Raw genomic sequence first — 22,081 nt, 5'->3', positions numbered from 1 at the left:
CCTATGAACTTCTGTGCACACAGAAAAAAAAAACACAAAAAACCCAACCAAATTTACCTTTGCACTCAGCAATTTACCTTTGCACTCAGTTTATCTGGAGTTGGGCTGTGAATTAGGCAAATGCACTGCGTGCTTGTTATGTTCTCACTGTACTACCTGGAACTAAATCAGGAAAAAGGGAAGAGAAAAAAGCCCCTGAACTTAAAAATATTTAGAAAAACATCGCCTATTTCTACTATGTCAGGGCTGCTCCTGTGTCATTGCTTTGTGTTGAGACCCTTTGTGTGGCAGCACACGAGGTGCTGGAAACTTTGCACAGTGATTGCACTGAGACAAAAGATGTGTTAGATGAATGTGTGTCCATCACTGTCAACAGAAACAGCCCCTAGCATCTTACAACAATCTCCTTATCCAAACCTAAGCCAGTCTTCCCTGAAAATGTTCTCCATATGAAGAAGGTGTACATATTTACTTATTCTTTTATACACAAAGAGAAGTCATACAATTCTATTGCATTTCCTAGCTGGCAACACAAAATGCAAAATATCAAAGAATTAAGTCTCAAGGGCTGTGCTGTGTTTATACAAAGGAAGAAGAAAAAGAACCTATGAGCTCAAGAGAGAATGGTTTATTGCAAGTCAGGTGGAGGCATTCCTACATCTGAAAAAGAAAAATAGAGCTTTCTAAGTCAAGGTTATTCAATTTATTTTGCAGAGATGCCCCACAAGAGTTTTTATTTCTAGACAAATACAGGTTAGGCTAATAATGTAATCTACTATTTCCCCCTCATTTTTTTTTTTCACTTACATGTGTGAGAATGTATTTTATTTTTTAATTTGCAGTCATTTCACAGACCACATCTGGGAGTCCTACAGGACACCATGGGCCCAAATATGAATTTCTAAGAACCACTGCATTGGGGCCTAGTATTTCTAAAGGAATTCAGAAGGAAATAGACTGTGATATCTGAGGCATTTATAATTTAGCAAATTTTATAATTTAGCAGAAGAAAGTTGGTATGTGATCCATCAGGAACTACACAATAGTTTAGCCTCTTAACAATCCTTTAAAAACGGGAATCAAAGCACAAGTACTATCACAAGATTTCCTGGAATCTACCCAGTTCCTGACCCTGCATCCTTCACCATGACGAAACAAGACTGCAATCCTGCCATGGCTCACCTCCAATCTCTTCTGTGAGTACTTGTGCACTACTACATGACAGCTGTCAGAAAACTTTGTTGTAAGGGACAGACAGGTAAAATTTCTATTTCCCTGGATCCTGTTATTTTCAAATTATTAAGGCTCATTTGTTCATGACAGAGGCCTGAGTATTAAAATGGCTGTGACTGGATTTTCTTGCACTTTTCTAGCTAGAAGCTTCATAAAAAGCAGGGAAGCTTTTCCTGGAATAAGGCAAAGAACTGATCCGTTTTTCAAGTAAATAAACATTCATGCATGAGCAGTCTTGCTGGGTCAGATCAAAAGTATATCTAGTCAGTATCTCTGTAACAGTGTGGATGATTAAATGCCCAGGGAAAATGGTAACAGCAAGTTGGACATATATGATATTATTTTTAGCATCCCCCTAACCTCCAATCACATGGAGTTCTGTGATTTACTGAGCTAGAAGTGGTTTCTATATCTATAAATACTCAGTGAATATCTCTTACATGAATTTTCCCAGATTTCTCTTAACGCATGTAAAGTTTTAGAATGTGCAATGTCCTTTAGCAAGGACTTCCATTGAATGTATGAAGGGATTCCAGAGATTTCTTTTTTCCATCCCTTTAAAATCAAAAGCTCATTCCTCCTATACAGATCAGCCATTATAATGGCTGATTTTCATAAGCAGTCTTAGCCTTTCAAATAAAGCAACAAGTGCTCATGATTTTAGTTCTAACACATGCGTTTAATCCCCAGAGCTGGTGTCCAATTAAGGGTGTTGTATACAAATGTCACCTTCTAACATTGTTTCTTCCATTTAGCTTTTAAGACTCCTGTTCCTGTACGATCATAATGACACTCATTACCTTCACTGTACAGGCATTTCTCCTGGACTATTTGACTTTTCTATAAGGTCTTTATATCCTTCTGGCTCTTAATTACTCTCTTGTTTCGGGTCTGACATTCATCTTCTCAGGACTTCTCACATATGCTTCAATTACACCATTGTTTTCTCTCTTCCCCTCTAATTAGTGCAATACTGGTTTCCTCAGCCTTCGCATTTTCCAGCCAAAGCAGCTACAACCCCCCCTTGCCATAGATGACCTTTTTAATGCCTTTCTGCCTTGATAGATTCTATACTCCCTGCAACATGGCAGATGCGTTCACACTCAGCTGCTGTCAGTGAATTTCTTTGTCTACCACGCTCATCATATCCAACGACCAAATTGATTTCCTGTTGATTGCCCTTGAGTCACACTTCTGTTATGAGTCTTCCTACCTGCCATGAGCTGTATCTTATGGGATGCAGCCAGCTAATGACACTACTGTGACACACCCCACACCCCCCCACCCCACACCCCCCCATTTAATTAAATTGCCTGAAGCAGAGTGCTGTGAAAAAAACATTATTAGCACCTGCAAGGATGGACTTCCTAAAGGAATTTAGCCTGAGAAAGAGCAGGAAGAAGGATGGTGCCTCATGGACATGAAGGAAGACAATTATTTGAGTCCTTGAGGTACTGCAGGTGAGACCACTGCCATATTAAAAATACCATACAAGCATTAATTTCCACTGTATGTTTGGGGAGGAGCAACTGGGGGCATTCAGAACAGTGCACGTGCCATTTGTTGACCCAACTCCACACATGCTTTCTAAGGAAATTCATGAATGCCTCTGTCTGCTATACAGACCGTCAGTGCATGTCCTGTTCATTTGTCACAGATTTCTTCTAACAGCACATTGATGTCACATAAATAACAGGCCTGCCTACACATTTTTCCTGTCCAAACTGTTTCTTAATGGAGAATTGCGTGCTTGGGACAAAATGAAGTATATTTATTAATAAAAATTACTTCACCAAAACCCAAAACACTAGAGCCTTTGTTTTCTGGAATCAAAAAACCCACACTTTTTTTAATTCCATTTCCTTTAGTTCCTCTACTCATTACAATAGGGCTTTTCTGTACCTGTCTTCAGTTTGAGTTCCTTTCTCCATATGAAGAATCTCCAGTGCAGTAGATAATGGAATAGCGCAATTTCCTCTGGAAATATTTCACCAGGCACATGCAAGAGCCATTTTAACTGTTTTTCATTGGACGGATGGATCTTTCTTGCATACCCAGATTTTGCCTTTCTTCAGTGGTTGCTAACTGACTAACTTCTAGTTTATAAAATAACTTTTTATTGTTGTTCTCAAAGTGCCCAGTTTGTACTGATACATTAAATCCCATATCTATTACCTGACACTTGAAAGTCACTGTGTTTTTCTGTATGTTATACTGATCCTCTTCTATACTGGTAACACTTCCCAACTTGCCATCATTAACGAGTATTATTAGCATATACCTACTATGTATTAAGTTTACTATTTGAGTCCTAAAACCTTTTCACAGTGCATTCTAAGTCTGATGTCCTGTCCTTTCGAGACAGCTTGCCATTAGTTCCTTACCCACCCTTCTCTTCATTATGAAACTCTGCCCACTCCAGGAAATTTCCTTGATTCCTTTTATTCATACATTTAAAGAATCTTACATTTATTTCTAGCCAGCTGGGATGGTTCCACACTTCCTTCTTGCATTTCTATTTCCCAGCATAGGTGAAGCTGTCTCATGTGTGATCGTATCCACTAAAATCTAGGAACCCCCATCACAAACCAATTTCTCCAAAGAAATTACAGTTGAAGTAAATTTTATTTGTTGTTGTTAGGAAGTCTCATATGATGATTGGAATTTGAGAATCTTTTGGAGAAAAGGTCAGAAATAAGCAATCCCAGAAGATTTCAGGACACTGCAGAAAGTATGAGTCCCAATTATAGGTGAATATAGAATTATAAAGTATTACACTTCCAGGTTTGTTTTAGCTCAGCTCATCCTAGAATGATTCTTTAAGCTGAACAAGTATAGGCCTTGCTAGCCAGTGTGACAGACCAAACCATCTAGAAAGAAAACCCAGAAATGCTTAAGAGATGTTACTTCGTATCCGTTTCTGCAGAGTTAGCTTAATTTCCAAGTAAAATAAACCAAAGTCAATAGTATCCAATCTACACAGGGCAAAAACGTCCATCAACTATCATTCTTGCTGTCAGAACACACAACTGATTTCCTCTGTATCCTAAAACTGCGGTTAATGAATAAAGTCATAACAGCTAAAAACTCTGCAAAGAACTTGTTTATAAGTAATGAGTAATAAAACAATCTGGGTTAAACTAGAAAATACCTAGATGATTACAGAAGAACAACATATTTATTCAGAAAAGATTGAAGGAGATTAGCTTTCAACTACACTGCAAAGAAAGAAAAGTGGAAGAAACAGCTTCTCTACTAGAAAAAAATGCAGCCAGTATCCTAACGGATTTTTCTTAGTTGACCAAGAAATAATAATGTAAATACAAAGCCAAATCCTCCTATTTTGCTTGATGTCATCATTTCACATATAAAAGCTGTTTGCATCATCCATGTGTTAGCTACTACAAACATTATCCTGATGTGACAGTAAGAAGCCCCTTAAGGCTCTGGCTTCTTACAAAATGCATTTACGCTTACTTCCAGAACATAATGCAAATTGGGTAGTGTTAAATAAAAATGAGTTGCTTTTGTGTGACCCCCAGCCTTCCTCAGTCACTTATGCCCCTCTCAGCCCAGTATAATTTCAGAATGACTTCCAGCTGTTCTAATGCAGCACTGAAATAGCTTGCACTGAGCAGCAGAAGAAAGCAAAAGTGAGCTTTAAATACTGCTTCTACACTCCCCTTTTCGTAGTATTTACATTATGGCTCCCATCCAAGGCTCTGGTCCTCCAATTTCAAAGCAACATCTGTACAGCAAAAGTGCAAGATTTTGCTCTAATCTACAACACGAATCTTGCTAAAACACAGCAGAGACCCTGTACAGGCTTTTTTTTTTTTTTTCTTTGTAGATTCACTGCAGCTGTATGGATGTTTAAATGTGCTGCTAAAATGGTTCACAGGACCTGGTAGCATAGATAATTTCACTTTAAGAAATGCTGTCAATATCAATTTCATTTTAGCAATAGACTTAATCTTGCTTCTTAAAGTGATAGCTTAATAAGTATAAGTTACATCTCACAGTTTAAAATATACTGTCAGCTTTCTCTGGATTGTATTGAGCCTGAGCAATTAAAATAACTTTTTTTTTTCAACATCAGGACAAGGCTATTGTTCTTGCTTCAGATCCCTATCACAGTAAAATTGTTCCATTCCCTTTTTCCTTCCCATCCTGAGTCCTTGTTTTAATCAAGATCAAAGATCTTGCTGTTCAGGTAAACATTTTAAAAGACTTTTCTATTTTCCCTTTCCCATCATCACTTTTTAAGGAGCCTGTGTACAATCCATATAATGCTTGCACACATGTTAGTGCTGGTCCATGACAGTTCTTCCACAGGTATATGCTTCCCTATATAGGAAAAGCTGGCGTCTCACAGATTGTGATATGGAAAGCAAAGGCAGCTGAAAAATATTATACCAGACTGCCTGGTCACAGGTTAGGGGGAGCTGCAATGACTTTAGGTCTGGCAAGATGATGATTTGTTGGCCTAAACAATGGCAGGATGCATTTCCCAGGAGTATGGTGAAGGAAGCTGCCTAAGCTATAAAGTGCCTTAAACTAGCTCAGTTTCTCTTAGAGAATCCCCGTGGAAATATCCACTTAAACAGCGAGATAAGGCTTATTTAGAATTTTAATTATCCTAAATGCCACCTTCTCTTTCCAATTAATCTTTGCCTTTGAATACAGATGTATGATTTTACTGATAACAGGAGTCTTTGTCAGAGGATATTTAAAGTCCAGCGATGACATATATAGCGCTAAGCTGGTCACAGGGACCTGATCTCTATGCTGCAAGCAAAGCTATATAGCAAAATTGTTGAAGCAGGCAATGGAGCATTTTGTAAATCACAGAAATTTGTAAAATAGTAAAATCTTTGACCTTCTGTTATAGAAAGCTTAAAAAAACCCCATTGGAATATTGGGAAAAATAGTGGAATTTAATGCTAGTTGCAGTTGCAGGACTGGTATTCACCTCAGGTTTCCTCTCCAAACTGTCTGAGGCCAGGAGTTTGCAACCGCTTTGGTGCATATGAGTGTAAGTGCAAGCACAGAGAATCAGGCCACAGGGCTCTCTAGACAGAGTGCTGAAGTGATAGGCACCATCTTTTTTTTTTGAGCTGGATTTAGAGCCACTGTTTGAAACCCTGAAGACATTGCTTTTCATAGCAATAAAACTGTAATGTCACATCAATATTTGAATAGCCAGTGCTATTTTTAAAATAAAAGTATATAAATTTTTAAAGTGCTGTCATTGGCCATTATGGCCAGTCTCACAAAGCATACACATGTGCTCTTTGCACTGAAGGTCATCTGAACTGAGTATGCCCTTCACGTTGCTAAGATCTTCTTTGACACTGAAGACTGCAGCCTGATTCTATACAATAAATACATCAAGCAGTTTTACAAGATGTGTATCGTTTGTAATCGATGCATCTATATTTTGCACCCAGAATAGGTCCCAAGGTAGCATTTCTTACAAAAAGTTTTGCAGAGTTCCGTTTTGTGTCTTCCACTAAATGACTGCAATATCACATCTGCTACCACTTCTGCAGTGAGATTTGCAAGGAAATAATAGAAGTCATCACATGTAGTACCTGTAACTGTTTCTGAGTTTTCACACCATTTACAGTGCCCTGTCTCACAGACTCCTGGTCCTACTCTCACTCAGACTCATTGGTGCTTTCTCTCATGTCATACCTCATTATGTGAGCAATTAGTCAAACTTCAAACAGCAGCACACATATTATCTTTCCAGTTTCTGCTTATACTTCCTTTTGCTCTGATGCCTTTGAACTTTAAGCCATATATATAAACATAATATAAACTATAATACAAACTATTTATATTATGTATACATTATATTGATGATATAAACTACTAGCACCTACTAAAGTTTAGGGAAAAGGCAAGCTGTCTTGTCTACTTTTTAAGCAAGTAGTTTTCTTTTCCATCACAAATACCTACATTAGCCATCTCCCCTTCCCACCTGTTTATTCCCACTTGACTGACTAAAAGTGAGCTATGCAACCATTTTTTTCATGGCTATTTACCTAAAATAATGGAAACCTGAGCTGAACTGGACCCATGGGTGCAACTTTAATGTAAACAGAAGAGCATCTACAAGAAACAGAATACAGAATAAAAAGGGCAAGGTAAAAAGACTACTAAGAATCCCTGAATCAAGGAACATATACAGCTTCTGGAATTAACAAAGATCCTTAAGCTATACAAAGATTGAAAACTCCTGGAAGTTCTCTGACTGAGATCTGAACACAGTAGTACTGTCTGTACTATAATGGGCTTTCCCTTGGATGCGCGATTCTTTAGTATTTGTTGTTGAAAACTCCAGGTGCCACAAAAATTCGGGTGAAAAAAAACCCAGTTATGGAAAAATAATGATTAATGAATGCCAGTATTTCTGAGAAATTAAGTACACCAAACATGGCTTGTACATAAGTGGAAGAGTTCTCAATGAAGACGTAGAAGAAGCACTACGTGAAATCATACAGCAGTATGAAAATAGGATCCTACACTAAAACTTTCAAGTAAATATTATCTATGGCTCTGCAAAGATATGTGTTGTGTAGAAATAAGCAAAGGAGAAGAAAGGGAATATTTTGGGCTAACAATGCCCAGCCACAACTGGGGTAATGTTCACTTGCTGGAGAGCAGCTTAAATCAAAACAAAAGCTGCTCAGAATTTCATTTTTTTTCAGCTAACAGAGAAAGTCCAGAAAGAGTTTGCATTCTGGCCATCAGAACTACATTCCTCATCAACCATCTTTTCTGAGTAATGGTTCCTTTATGGCCTTCTGACAGAACAACATTTGTGAACATGTTGCATTGCTTATCACCACACACAGGTCAGCCTAACCCAAGGCTGGCAAGAGCTGCTGCCTTTTCAGACCAGGCCTGTAACAGCAAATTAAGTTGTGCCAAGGAGCATTTTGAAGCTATTGAATTTGTCTATACCATGAAACTGCCAGCATGTTTTCTGGCATGTTTTTGACCTAGGTTTGCCAGCACTCTGCCAAACAGTTCCTGGACAAGGTTCAGGATGTAGCACAGGACAGAGAACTTTCCAAATACAGAATCTGGATGTGTCCATTCTCTTCCAGACACTGAAAGAGTTTAAATGTATGGACAAAAGCTATTCTGTGCCAAGGGACAATCTTGGTATGTTTAAATTACTAGTACAAATGGATCCAGAGAAATCCCAGATGTCTGCAGTTGCTCTCTTCAGACACTTTTTGCCTGACATATTACCGTACACACATTTGATTTTCATGCTGAGACGGGGAATTTTAATTTTTAATATTGGATTTCCTATCCTCACCTAAAAAGGCTGTGTATTCAAAGCAGCAGCTACACACTGTCACAGCACCTGAGAAAGGAATCAAGAAATAAAACTTGATGTGGCTAACATACCAAAAAAAAATATGCAATTGAGTCAGATGTGACAAAATCAGGTCCTGAACTTTGTGATGAAACGTTTGCTATGTTTGCTATCCACTATCTCCACATGCTACTCAACTCCCCTTTTATTGATTCAGCTTTCACTAACTTTCTTCTGAACCAGTGTATTTAGTGATTCTTGCACTGATGCTATAGCCTTAGTCACTGTTACAGGATATGTCTGCAATGTTGCACTGCCTCCACACATGCATATTACTGTAGGATACCCCTTGAAGACTCCAATGTCAAGGCAATTTTCATTCAAACTTCCAAATTAACACCTTTTTACTGCTAAAGCACTGTTAGGGAGCTTGTAAAGCAAAAAATCAGGTACCTATTACTGATTTTTTTTTTAAACAACTAGTATAGTTTCAACTATTGACTGGATGACATTGCATTTCCTTAATTAGTTTATAAACCCTAGTCCTCACTTAGTCCCTAAGCCCTACGATAATTTATAGAGAACAGCTGATGTGAAGACAGCAACATTTTAGGTATCAAATGAAACTGTCATACACAGTTCTAGGAAGGATATGCTGACATAAGTTCTTACACTGACTTCTGTAGGACATCCTTTATTTGTGTGTGATACTGCACCTACTTCATGAAGTCTATGGCTAGTCCCAGGGAAAAGCCATCTAAGCAGCAAAAGGCAGTGCAGTGTTCTTATTTGATTTTTGCACCAAAGTGCTGTGATCAAATAGAAACTATGCAAATATTTCTGTATGAATGCAGTTAGAACATTTTTGTGTAATAAACAGGTCAGAGTGGAAAAACTTGAGGCTTTATTCCTCAAACAAGATTTGTACTGAAATAAGTTAGAAATCACTGAGAGTTGTAATCGAATAAATTTTAAACATAAGCTAAAGATGTGGTATGGATATATTGTCAGTTAAATAAATATGTTGACCTGTCTTTCTAATTCTTAATTTGTTCTCTAGGAATCAATATCTGAACTTTATTTTTTTCTTTTTCCCCTATAATAATGATTTATTTTGTCAAATGTTAGCTAACGAATTCTACTGTCCAAATTAGCCCACATTTTCTCCATGAACTCTTTCAGGTTGTTATTTCTATAAAACCATTGCCAGAGTTTAGAAAAGTAGTGTAAACCTTTATGGCATCACAGTTACAGGGTGTATACTGAATATAGTATGATAGTGGTATCTGAATGTAGTGATTTATACAGTGAATACAGTGACAGATTTATAAGGTTAAACTTAATTGTCTGATTTGCACTTCTTTGAACTTTTAATAATTTTCTTTTGTCAGAATTTTGTATTTTTGTGAGAATTAGTACTGACAAACCATTTTATTTTAATTCAACATAATTTGAAATCTATCAGTTTGAATTTGAAAGACTCTTCGAGCCTTCCAGTTCCATCCCTTTATTATTACTAGCTTAAACCAAATGAAGGAAAATTATATTGCTGTTTATTATTTGACACTGTAAAACACCCTAAAGCACTCTGACAGACTTTTATACTATGCATGAATGTGCTGCATACAGACACAATTCCTTTCCAGAATTTCTTGTTTCTGTTGAGAGATCAATGCCCTTTTAGGTAAAACAGATTTTTTACAAATTTCTCTTCTTTAAAAGGCAAAAAAACCTGTTAATATGCTATTTTGTAATGTCCAAACCAGTGCTGTCACATTTATAACTGCCTGTGAAACAAAATTTCAGAGCCAGCTGGTAGTCCTGTGGAAAGGTAAGGTGCTATCACTTATGAATATCACACTTGAACTCTACACATCTCTTGGTTCCACCAAGAAATTCTGTGGAAAAAAAGGTGTTTGACTCAGAAGGAAAAACCCCAAACATTACAGTGTTCCCTTCAGGCTCTTTATGACCATATGAAAAAGATATAAAGGTAAGTACTAGAAAGAGCCTTGTCCTCCCTGACTTGAACAACAAAAGAAGACAATTCAATTCAGGTCCTTTCAATCCAAGAATAAGACACTGTTGCCTCAAAGTAAGAAAAAAGTTCAAACAAATAAAAGACCTGCAGAGCCTCCCAGTAAGACAGCACCTAGTTCAACCTGTTAACCCTTGCTAATTCATCTGTGATAATCACACCATGAATTTTATCAAGAAATAATAATTCTGCATCCTTACCCATGCTGATTGTCAGCCTTCACTGATAAGCATTTGACAATCTTATTCTGAGGAAATCAGTGTTTCAAGCTCTAGCATGCTTCCAGTTGAACACAAAGTATTATGCTCAAAGGGCTATTAAACAACAGGTTTAAATGTCTACCCAAGAAAAATACGTACAAAATTGTAACAGGACACATGTTGAATTAACTGTGTCTCTAGCTAGGGAATTTTAGAGACTGAACAGCATTACTCTTTACGCATTCCTGCATCTTACTGCCAGGCAAAGACAGCAGAAAAGCAGCATTCCATGTATTCTTTCACTGCAGTATATGGCAAAGTAATTAAGTTCTGATCTTGTAATTCAGTATGCATTTCAAAGTTGCATTTTTGGTTTCTTCTGACTATTCAAACCTGTGAGGTTTCTCAGAAAGTTTATTTCACATATGCTGAACATCAGTTATCACATGATGTCGTCAAGTACTTTGCCAGTGATTTGAAGGAAATGTTAGAACCTCATGCATGTTTCTACTCAGAATTAACATAAAATCACACTCACTACGATTCATTCAATTTTATATTTTATCTAATGTAAACGGTCTTTCATAAATATAGTTTGAAATGGAAATGGATATTGCAGGAGTACTATTCATTTTAGAAAGATTTGCATACTCAAAGAAAAGTAATGAGGTATAATGTAATATAGACAGATATTACATATACAAATACTGTGTATTAAGAACAATATGGCTGTTGGTATAGCTTATGAGATGGGGTAACATAGCTGTATTTCAGGTTTAGTGATCTAGAATAGCTTTCTGAGATACTTAACTGATTTTATTTAAGGTTCTAAAGGTGCAAGTCAGCTCATTTACTAGCAAGCATAACTGCAACACAATGCTCCAATGCAGAATACTCCATCTAAAAAGTGCAAACAGCAATAGTTGCAATTTGAGTTAATTTGGCAATATCAAGGCCTTTTAAGAAACGGCATTAAAATTTTAATGAAAAAAAAAAAAAACACAAAAAAACCCCAGGATACTGGCTGCTATAAAAAGCTTTAGCATGAAAATAATATCTGAAATCCTGTCTCTAACCCTGCATCCTGGTAGTTGACTTTAGAAAGGTCTCTTCCATGCTCTGAGCCTCTGTTCCCTCTTCCCTAAAAGACATGGGAGCCCTTGTGTTTGTTTCACTCATTCCAATTGCAAGTTTTTTCAGGCAAGGACTGTCAGAGTCCGTTTGGACTCTGCATGTTACTGCCACGCAAAGAACAACAAAATGTCCGTTTTGCTAGAACTGGAAGTTTATCCTAGAACACAGCTGCTACATCCTCTCTGTGCCGTGGATAGCCTTAGAATAATGGACCGCTTTGAGCCAAGCACATATTTGTATTCTGCCATGGAGAGGCATTATGAGAAATATAGTGGTGGCAAACTAATCACGTTAATGCAACATTGTAAACTAACACTGCTTTTGCTAGAAGAGACATAAACAATAAAATCTATTTATTGTAGGGAATACTTGGTGATTAGGAAAACTGTATAAAGACTCTAATGTGAACAAAATTTTATTGCTCCATTACAAAAAAATAGTAAGGTAATGTCCATGGGAATTGCCACGTGATCTCCAGCCTTGAATTACTATGACAAAACTAGAGAGTTATTGTAGTGAAGGCATGTACATGACATAGTTATCTAGTATGTAGCATGGTTACAGTCATAATAATAGCAAGAATCTAAGCTAAAAAAAGGTTCAGAGGCAAAGAGACTGTGTTCCAGCTCCTAGAGGGCACAGAACAAATGATCTGAGATATCAAGGGCTCAAGCCTACCTAAAAAGACATGAGTTAGATATAGCCTAGGCAACTCTGGGAAATTCACCTTTGTGCCATATTAAAAAAATACTCAATTTACTTGCTGTTCAAAATAAGTTAGATGAACTGGTTGTATTTTATCTGATGTGTCCTGAGATTTAATGGCTGCCCATCATTAATTTTTTTTTTAAATGTATTCATGCACAAAAAAAAGAAAATCTTGGTTAATGAATCTGTTCTGAATATCCGACAATGAAAACACTGCTCAAAATCTTCAAGCACCCAAGGAAGATGGCAAAGATCTGAAGCTTTAACTCTAGGTCCCACATTGTTAAATGTTCTGCTATTCCCTCCTTTCCTTTAAGTAAGTATCATGCTACCACCCAAGAATTAGATGTGAGCATTTGCAGCTCCTGCACAAACCAGGCTAGATGTGAGCATTTGCAGCTCCTGCACAAACCAGGCTATCCTTTCTTTCTGAGGAAAGATTATAGAAATGAACACCTATTCCCTTGGCATCACACTTTCCTACATGTGGCATCTTTCCACCGTCTCTAAGGTGAAGGCAAGGGATAACGGGTCTCGTACACTTGGACAACACAGCTGTCACACTCTGTCTTTCCACACATTTTCTTCCTCAGCAGCAGAAGAAAGATGTTTCAGGTGATTTGGATGACAAACATGAGCAAGAAATTACGCCTTGTGTTATGCACCCACTATCATAGCTCCTAAATTAATTTATAATTTTTGTGGAAAGAAACCAGATCCTAATTGGTATTTCAAGGCCTTTTTTAATAACGTATCACTTTCAATAGCCTATATATTGCACAGTTGTTTATACCTCACTGCACAGATATCAATATGTGTCAACCTGTGTTATTTCTTAACAGAATTTAATTCAGAATATATGCTTTGCTGTACTTCAGTGCCTTGCAAATACTGCCTACACTCCATTATTCAAGACAGAAAAATGATGCAGGAAATAACTGCTTTTTCATTACTATGCCATATACATATATATGTAGTTATATAGAAAAAGGTTACGACATTCAGTTGCAAACCTACAGTAGTTTAAATGCTATCAAACTGCTACAGCCTGCTTAGTTCATAGAATTATTATTTTTGGCTTACCCATATCTGTAGCTTAATTCTTTTTTCATTTTTGAAAACTGTTTTTACTTTGAAATCAATCCCAACCGTGCTTACAAATGCAGATGTAAAGGAATCATCAGCGTATCGGAATAAAAAGGAGGTTTTCCCAACACTGCTGTTGCCGATAATGAGAAGTTTGAACATGTAATCAAAGTTCTGGTCAGATGTATCTTTCTGGCCATATCTGGAATCTTGAGCAGATGCCATCTGTAATTCAAAATAAAAATAAATAGTTTATTGTCTCTTATATCATATAAAAGTGGAAACAGACTTTAATGGAATTTTTGATACCAGCTATAAATGAACTAAAGAAATTCACACAGCTTTAATTCTTTTTTATGATTCTTGTATCTATGGTAATAGTTCCAGTTGCAAAAGAGGAAATAAACATCACTGGTGACTGGTACCAAAAAAAAATATCAATTTTGAAAATCCATGACCGTTCTTGAATATATAATTAAAAAGATCTACCTTCAGAAAATGTGATGAATGAAGTAGTGAAAACACAAATATATTTCACTTGTGCAGAAGGAAGAGATCAATGTTGCATTATTAAGTAGAAGGTATGTTTCCAAGCAAAAGCTTACTATGTTTTACATCTGATAAAATTCTTGAACCATTCATTTTACTTTAAATATGCTGCTGTCTTTTATAATACCTAAAACCTTATTCAAAGCATTATGCCTTTAGCAGGTTTCAGTTACCATACCATTAAACAGTGTGTTTGGTATATACCTCTACTATTTCTTCTAGTTCTAGTCTGTTCTATAGTTTCAGAATTTGCAATGTTAATGCAACATCATCATAAGTGGCAGTTGTCAACGTTTTCAAATCTGAGTCCATAAATACAGTTTCTAATCCATATAAAACACCTGAATATGCACAGATTACTGAATGCAGCTAAACAGCAAGCTTATTTTACTCTAGAGACTACAAAGATTATGGGTTCCATTTATAAAAAGTACACTTTTGGCTTTCAGGAAGGTTGCAGAGATTAACTTGAAAACCTTGCAAAAATTCTACCTGGGATGCTCAAAAAACAGATGGCAAAAATAAAATACTTAGAACTAGGTAGTGTTTCACCTCATATGCTTTTTAAGAAAAAATGTCAAGTATTTTGGGACGGTGGCAGGATTTTAAATTCTTGGAGTCTGGCAATACTAAATGCAACAGTTTTGCACACTGACCTCAGACGGAAAGACACACATCATATCCTAACATAAAGGCTCATGGAAAAGCAGCTCATGTCAAAGCTTCCCAAGTTAGACATTCCAGAGTGCACTTGTGCAATGAGAGAGGACAGATGGAACCAGGGTAAGGGCTGTACACTAACCCACCTTCTCAGCAGATTTCCAATTACTACAAAAATTTTCTGAACTAATTCTGCTGTCTCATAGCACAAATAACAGAATGCCATCTTCTATGGGCTGCTGAAGAGGCATATAGAAGCACGGACAAAAAGTCGTGAAGGAATCAACGGAAGTAGCAAACTTTTGAGAGAAAATTCAGTGTAAGATTTATGTTTCATAAATAATGCACTAGGGAGTGCTTGATTTCAGAATTACCCTTTCATTTGGTAGTGACTAAAGTTCTTGTTTAAAAGGTACCTACATGCTTGCAACCTGAGTGCTTGTATTGGCCGTAATATTTATTAACTTCCTTCACAGGCATGAAACAAAGAAGTATTAGAACAAAACCCTAAATATTACCAAGCATACACATTACTAATCTTTCATCTTTCTGATTTCTATAGCAAAAGACAGAAACATATGCTGCTCACCTTCACTGCTCTCCTTTACTGTGAAAATATTTGGGGATATTTCACTTAGAACGTGAGAAAAAGAAAATCAAATGCTGTTTATACCAGTCTAATCACAACTGGCTATGAAGTAGTAAAGAGTATGCTAGTGTTGTGTACAGTTTGCAACTAGAAGTCAACAAAGTCCAGCAGACAAAAGACTGTGCACTGGCTGGGGATGCCAGTGTCTAACCTGTACACCTTCCCCAGCAGCCTTTTCTGCTGCCCTTGTGGCTCCTCCCTGCGATGCAGCAGCTGAAACCAGTAGTTACTGCTTCTAGCAAGACGAATAGTTTTCTTTCTTGATTTTATCTCCTAGGAAGCCATCCATGTAGCTTCTTCAACTCACTTAAGGTTTAAAAAAAAGGGGGGTTAGCTTTCATTTAATTTGCTGTCCTCAGTCCTATGTGCCTTACCATTCATCGCCATGTACTTTAATGCCTAACACTTCAGAAACAGTCTGATTCAGTGAGCAGAGGAATCAGGAGACCTGGATTCTAATAATAGGCTTGCTAAATCTTGTGCAGTATGTAGCCTTCCTGAGTAAGAACAGGTTTCCTGTGGATGGCTTTAAACACAGACTTGCCCCAGAAAGAATTTCAGTGTTCCACTAAATTAATGCGTTTATGTGCATTACCTATGCAATAGTTTCCTTAAAAGTTCTTAAAAAATAATAAAACAATAAAACCCAACCTTCACTGTCCCTTGAACTCATGGATTCATTACTTGCAGTACCACAGACAGAATTATGGGCAAGCTGAACACAGAATTGCAGCTAACTTTTATTTCAGGGACAGGAGTATGTCTGCCTATTACAGGATGCAGAAGGTATAGGAAAGGATTAATTTTGTCATCTCCCACCAGGGGAATCGTGACATGATTTGGGAGGTACTGGCTATAATTTATACTGTTTGGAAAGACTAATTTTAGCCTATAGAGCCAGCCAGGTATCTTTTAAACAAAGATCCAAAGAACTTTGGATCCTCTCTCACATCCAAAACCGAATGAGTATTAGGAAAGTACTAGTGCCTGCATTAGACTGAAGAAACATCAAACTGAGTATGGATGCTAAGACTTTGCCATTACTTCCCACATTCACTCATTCTGTAGTAAGCTCAGACACAGATTCTTCAGAATACCATTCACATCACCTATATCAGGGTCCTGCACTAAATGATAATCTAGAGAAGTCTCTATTTTTCTGCTGACTGTAAGGGAAATCTAGATGTTTGGTCCTCTTGAACTTTGCGAATATGTCTGCAAGACTTCCTTAAAAGCAAGCTGCTGACTTCAAGTAAGTATGGGATGCACTGTAGCCCACTTCCCCATATATTAGTATGTCAGTTCACTCCTAACTGGACTTGTCCCTGCTATGGAGGCATTTGGCAAAGAAATGTGAAGAAGCTAGTGCTGTTGTTATGCTCTTCCTTTGGAAACAGTGCTGGAAAATATCACAAGGAATGCAATGTTTGGACCTGTAATTAAATAATGCATACATGGAGGAGAAACAAATAAACATGCCAGACTCACTAATGTTATGTTACTCTGTTTCAAAGAAAGCAAAACTCTTACCTTTATTTTGACAAAGTTCTCTTTTCAAGTGATTAAATGGGTATATTAAACAAGCATCACTTCCAGTAAAACTCACTGAGCTTTCTTTTCAGTATTTTTTTCTCCTTATTTAGTGAAACTGAAGATAGAACACACAAGGCTATTTTCATTAGTATATTGCATACTTTATTTTTTTGTTGAATGAGTCCCTATTCAGATCCCTGTACCCATCAGGTTGTTAGCACCAAAGGCAATCTCAGGTTACCTCCTAAAGGACCCAGGACAGACTTGAAAGTCCACTAGGAAATCTAAACTCAAGACAATGATCAGAAGACTTACAGTCAGGAGGTCTCACATACCTTCTCCCAGTTTTGATACAGAGTAGGGTTGTCCCCAGACTGAATACGGACCAAGGGCAAAAAAGAATGGCTTTATATTCTTCCTTGCTTACAGCATATTCTTTTATATATCCACACTCCTTAAATAAGGATTATTTATGGGCAAAGGCAAGTTTAATCATTGAGTTTCCTATATCAGACTCAGGTACTTTTCAAGTCTTATATTCAGCTGTTTCCTTGATCCCAAAATAATAGGCTAAAACAAGGCAGGGTGGAGAACAGATGTCTGAAGAAGTATGTGTTTACCTGCCACCTTCATGATAATAACAAAACACTTGACTATGTTATGCTTTATGGCCTTACAGGACCTCTTTCTTTGATAGAATTAAGTTGAACAGCTTTCTCATTTAAGCAGAGCAGCATGCCATGAATCCCCCTGGCCTGTACCTCTATATGCATTCCACTCTGAATGTCTAATGCAGGATAAATTGCCCCTGGAAAATATGACACAAAAAGCAAGAAAAGCTGGGACTTAAAATACTGAGGCTCGTTCTTTATGCCTTTTACAAATACATTGGTTTTCTTTAAAAACTATATAACCAGGCATGTCTTAAAGGAAAAGATCAATAGTAAGTGCAAAAAAAATGCCTTGTTTCTATCTACAGTAAGGATAGACAGACACTGATTTGTAATTTACATTTGTTTCAAAGAGCAACACTCCTTTACATAAAGCGTAGAAATATATACATTTCCATTGCTTTCTAAAAAGAAACTGACTTTAGTCATTTTTTTAGTAAAAAGACAGAGTTCCGTGCACACACAGCTTTTTGTGAAGTGATCTGTGAGGTGATCTTTTTGCTTTTTGTAAAATATAATCAGTCAATGGATATTAAAACAATGGAATACAATGGGAAAACTCAATGTTTGTAACTCACTGGACTGTATGTAGGATGCACCACAAGCGAGTGTCTAATGTGCAAATCAAATGCCATCATCAGAGTAGTAAAAATGTTACCTAGATCCTTATACATAAGAACACCATGACAACATAACCCAATCATTAAGAAATCAATGATATTCTAGGTAAAATACCAGGCCAATAATCTAGAGATTGGGTTTTATTCCTAATCTTTCAGAGGTATCCCACGACTTGTTTTCCTTTTTTCTGTATCTTGGACAAGCAGCTTATCCTCCCTTACATTTGGTGCACTCTCAGAGAACACATCAGTATCCACAGATGCAGAACAGAGCCAATTCTCACAAATCCTTATCATCTAATTTTTAACTGTCCAATTAATAAGACTTAGAGTTCAGTGGACAATGCACCAGCCACTTACTTTGAATTTACGGATTGCTAGCCATCTGCAGAGCACAGCTTGTGAACCAATGTACTTGGCAGCATGAGGAGAAGCTTATCTGCTTCAAGGTATTATAAGGTTAGATTCATGAATATGTGTAAGCATATCATAACCCAATTGGAAATGTGTAGTTAGAAATGCAAAGTTTTATTATAAGTGGCATACTGAAATGACAAGTTGGGGAATATTGGAAAGATACAGAGAGGTGAGGTCTATTACATTCTAAAGAAGCTCTACTTGCTTCCTATCAGCAGAAGTAGCACAAACGTGGCCACAGTGCTGGCAGCTGTCCAGGACAGCAGAATGCAAGGTGCAATAAAGAACAGTTCTGGCAAGGCTCTAGCACATGGATTCTGGTGAATCCACTTGTGGTGAGCTAGGGCATTATCTCTTCTTTGTCTTTCTTTAACCTAAGTTTACCTTCTCCATGAAAAGGGTAGCTTAAGAAATGTATTTCCAATTCCCACTCTAGGTAGTACAGCAAAATCCCCTTCTCCAAATAGCGGCAAAATCAGAGATGAAGTCCTAAGTAGGTTAGCCTAACACAGGATGTCAAGAAACCACCAAAAAAGTGCAGCTCTGAAAAAAAAAAAAATACAAGCTGTGTCAGGCCAAGTACTCCAGTAGAAATTAATTTGAATTTACCAGGGGGTAAGAAAGAGAATGAAGACAAGGTGGCTACAGCCCTCTGTCATTTGCCCTATTTAGTGCAGCATTCAGGGTTATGAGACTAGCAAAGACTGTGCAGCTTCTCTAGTCTCCACAGCAGCTGCATCAGGCCAAAAGACACAGTGAAATACTAATGCCACTGTCTAAGGCAGTGGTGAGATACCATTTGTAACAATCTGGTCATGAATGTTTACAAAAGCTGAGTTCAGACTGGAAAGTACAGAAAAAGTTTATTAGGAAGACCAGAAGAATGAAGAGCTTATTTTATGAAAGAAACCTTTTTTTAAAAAAAAATAAAAAAATAAAAAAGGAGTAAGCAAAACGTGAGCTTGTTTCCTTAGATAATAATCTGGAGTGAACATTAGGGAATGAGAACTATTTAGACAAATGTAAACTGGAGCAGGCACTGGACATTAAGAAGTTAATATAAACTAGCCCTGAGTGCCTTCGAGCTGGAGATTAGAAAGATCTAACCAGCAAGGGAATGAGCTTCCACAGTACACTTCCAAAAAGGGGTAGTGACAGAAAGAGGACTACTGACTCCAAATGCAGCTTGATCAATTAACAAAAAGGTGTATATGACTTGCTCTGTGGACTCTAATGGCTTGGCAGGCTCTTCCACTCCAGTGCTTCTAATTTGAACCAAGATTAATGTATCTAATAATTTTGCTGAGTGATAGGAGATTAATTGCCCTGCTGACTCCTATGTCTCAGAGCTTTGATTTGGCTTTTTTCATCACAACTTAAATAAATTCTCAAATATCTGGAAGCAGTCTTTTTACTTGCTATTGCCCTTCTCCATTGTGTTTGGATGTGTACTGTTGCAAACCTGTTTTGTGTGGGCATAACCATTGCCAGTGACAACAAGATACAAAAAAGCCAAGAAGAAAATGTTCTCCTTGGCAAAGCTGATTATTTACAGATTATTTCCCACTTCCTAGCTTTCCCTCACCTCTGTGGCCTCCATCACCTTTGAAATGATCTCATGCCCTGGCAAGTGAAAGAGAGGGTTTCCAGAGATCTAGCATTTTCTTCAAAATGCCATCATCATAATGCCCACATGCTCTGATAAACACTAGGAAAAGGTTATCCAAACTACATTTCCACTTTCTTATTCTGGCAAAGTGTAGCTTTGTGGGAAGTCTGCATGCTACAATCAGATAGGGACTGAAACTTGGAGTGAATCAGTGTATGAATCACTGAGAATGTTCCATTGAATCTTCACTTTTGAAAGTACCATGGAAGCCTTAGGGGAAACCACTGAGAGACACAGATGTTTCAACTACTTCACACCAATTCTTAAAAGAATATGCAGAAACCATACAAACTTCTATATTTCACAGAAAACGCAGCTGACTGCTTTTGACTTCTAAACTAAAGCCCTCTCCATGGACATAAGCCCTACTAAGACTTATATCCATTCTTTGAAAACATGGCTAGAAAAATGAGAAGTAGTCAGAAACTGACCCAGAATCAATTGTACCCGGCAGATGACAACAGCAAACTTTTACACTAGGTAACTCCTTCTCTGGAAGGACTGTTCGGGCTGCTTTTCTGGTCACTGTTGGCCCTTCTTGCCTACAGAGAAATTGCATGAACTTGAGATTGAAACAATTTGTAAATACAGAAAGATAATGCCGCTGCACAGGCCCTTTTCCTCCTCCTGCTAAAATAGTTCTACTTTTTAGTTTTCTTTTTAATTATTGCTGGATAGAAATGAAAAAAAAAAATGCTTACGCTTTCCTCTGAGGGTGTTTTTTTTTGTCATGATCAAAAGACATAGACTTGATCACTCTTTCTGCAATTCGGAATAGTAGCTCTGTAACAGACTGTTCCATAACTTCGTTGTGTGCAATGAAGGAACTACATTTTTTTCACGTAATAGGAAATCAGATAGCTAAAAGAGATAAATCAAGCAATTAGTTCAGCCAAACTAAACCACATTTGGACAAGGATCAACCATACTAGCCTGATGCTGGAAAACTAGGCACGCTTAAGAAGAAGAATATACAACAGAATAGTGTTTTACTGGAATTCTTAATAATAATAATAATAATAATAATAGAGTATGCTGGTAAGAGTGTCAAGTAGAAAAAAGAAAAATAACACGCAAACACCAAATGTGGGGGAAAAAATATCAAACCTCATCTGCCAGACTGCATTTTCACATCTTGGAAAAATCCAGATGCTTCTGATTATGATTTTGAATGAGATAAGCTTAAAAATAGACACTGTTTGACCATCTCACCAGCCTTGAAAATGTGGAAATTTTAGGGTTTTTTCTAGATCTCTGTCTTTTTTTTTATACTAAGGGTGTGATTTCTCCTGACTTTTAATCAATTATATTTAACATAAATTTGTACTGACAAACATAAAAAAATTAAAAGTTTTTCTCCAATGTGTCAAAATACACACACACACACACACATATATATATATGTATGTATGTGTGTATGTGGACCTTCCTTTCTTTAGAAGATTTTAATGTTACCACTTTTTTGTTTCCGTAAGCCTGTAACAACATCGGTGAATTCAACACTGCCAAAAAGGTCAAATGCAATAGTGACCAACTTGTAGTTGTGATGCTTTACTAGTGAAATTTGCTTTTAATGAA

The 22,081-nt window shown here is 37.1% G+C and overlaps 1 protein-coding gene across 3 annotated transcripts in view; it reads right to left on the bottom strand.

Moving 5' to 3' along the window:
- Positions 1-22,081, bottom strand: part of RAB3C (RAB3C, member RAS oncogene family) — a 158,033-nt gene that overhangs the window by 112,226 nt on the left and 23,726 nt on the right. For 2 of the 3 annotated variants that reach the window (XM_080372965.1, XM_080372964.1), the window contains exon 2: positions 13,733-13,960. In XM_080372965.1, coding sequence (XP_080229091.1) covers positions 13,733-13,960 — 228 coding nt within the window. Of the gene's footprint in view, positions 1-13,732; positions 13,961-19,762; positions 21,365-22,081 lie in introns of those variants that run through there. The other variant, XM_080372963.1, reaches the window with a different exon arrangement.

The sequence above is a fragment of the Falco punctatus genome (assembly GCF_963210335.1).
Source record: "Falco punctatus genome assembly, chromosome: Z".
Taxonomy (NCBI): Eukaryota; Metazoa; Chordata; class Aves; order Falconiformes; family Falconidae; genus Falco; species Falco punctatus.
The sequence above is the reverse complement of the archived record's forward strand: the minus strand, read 5'-3'. Positions and strand labels throughout refer to the sequence as shown.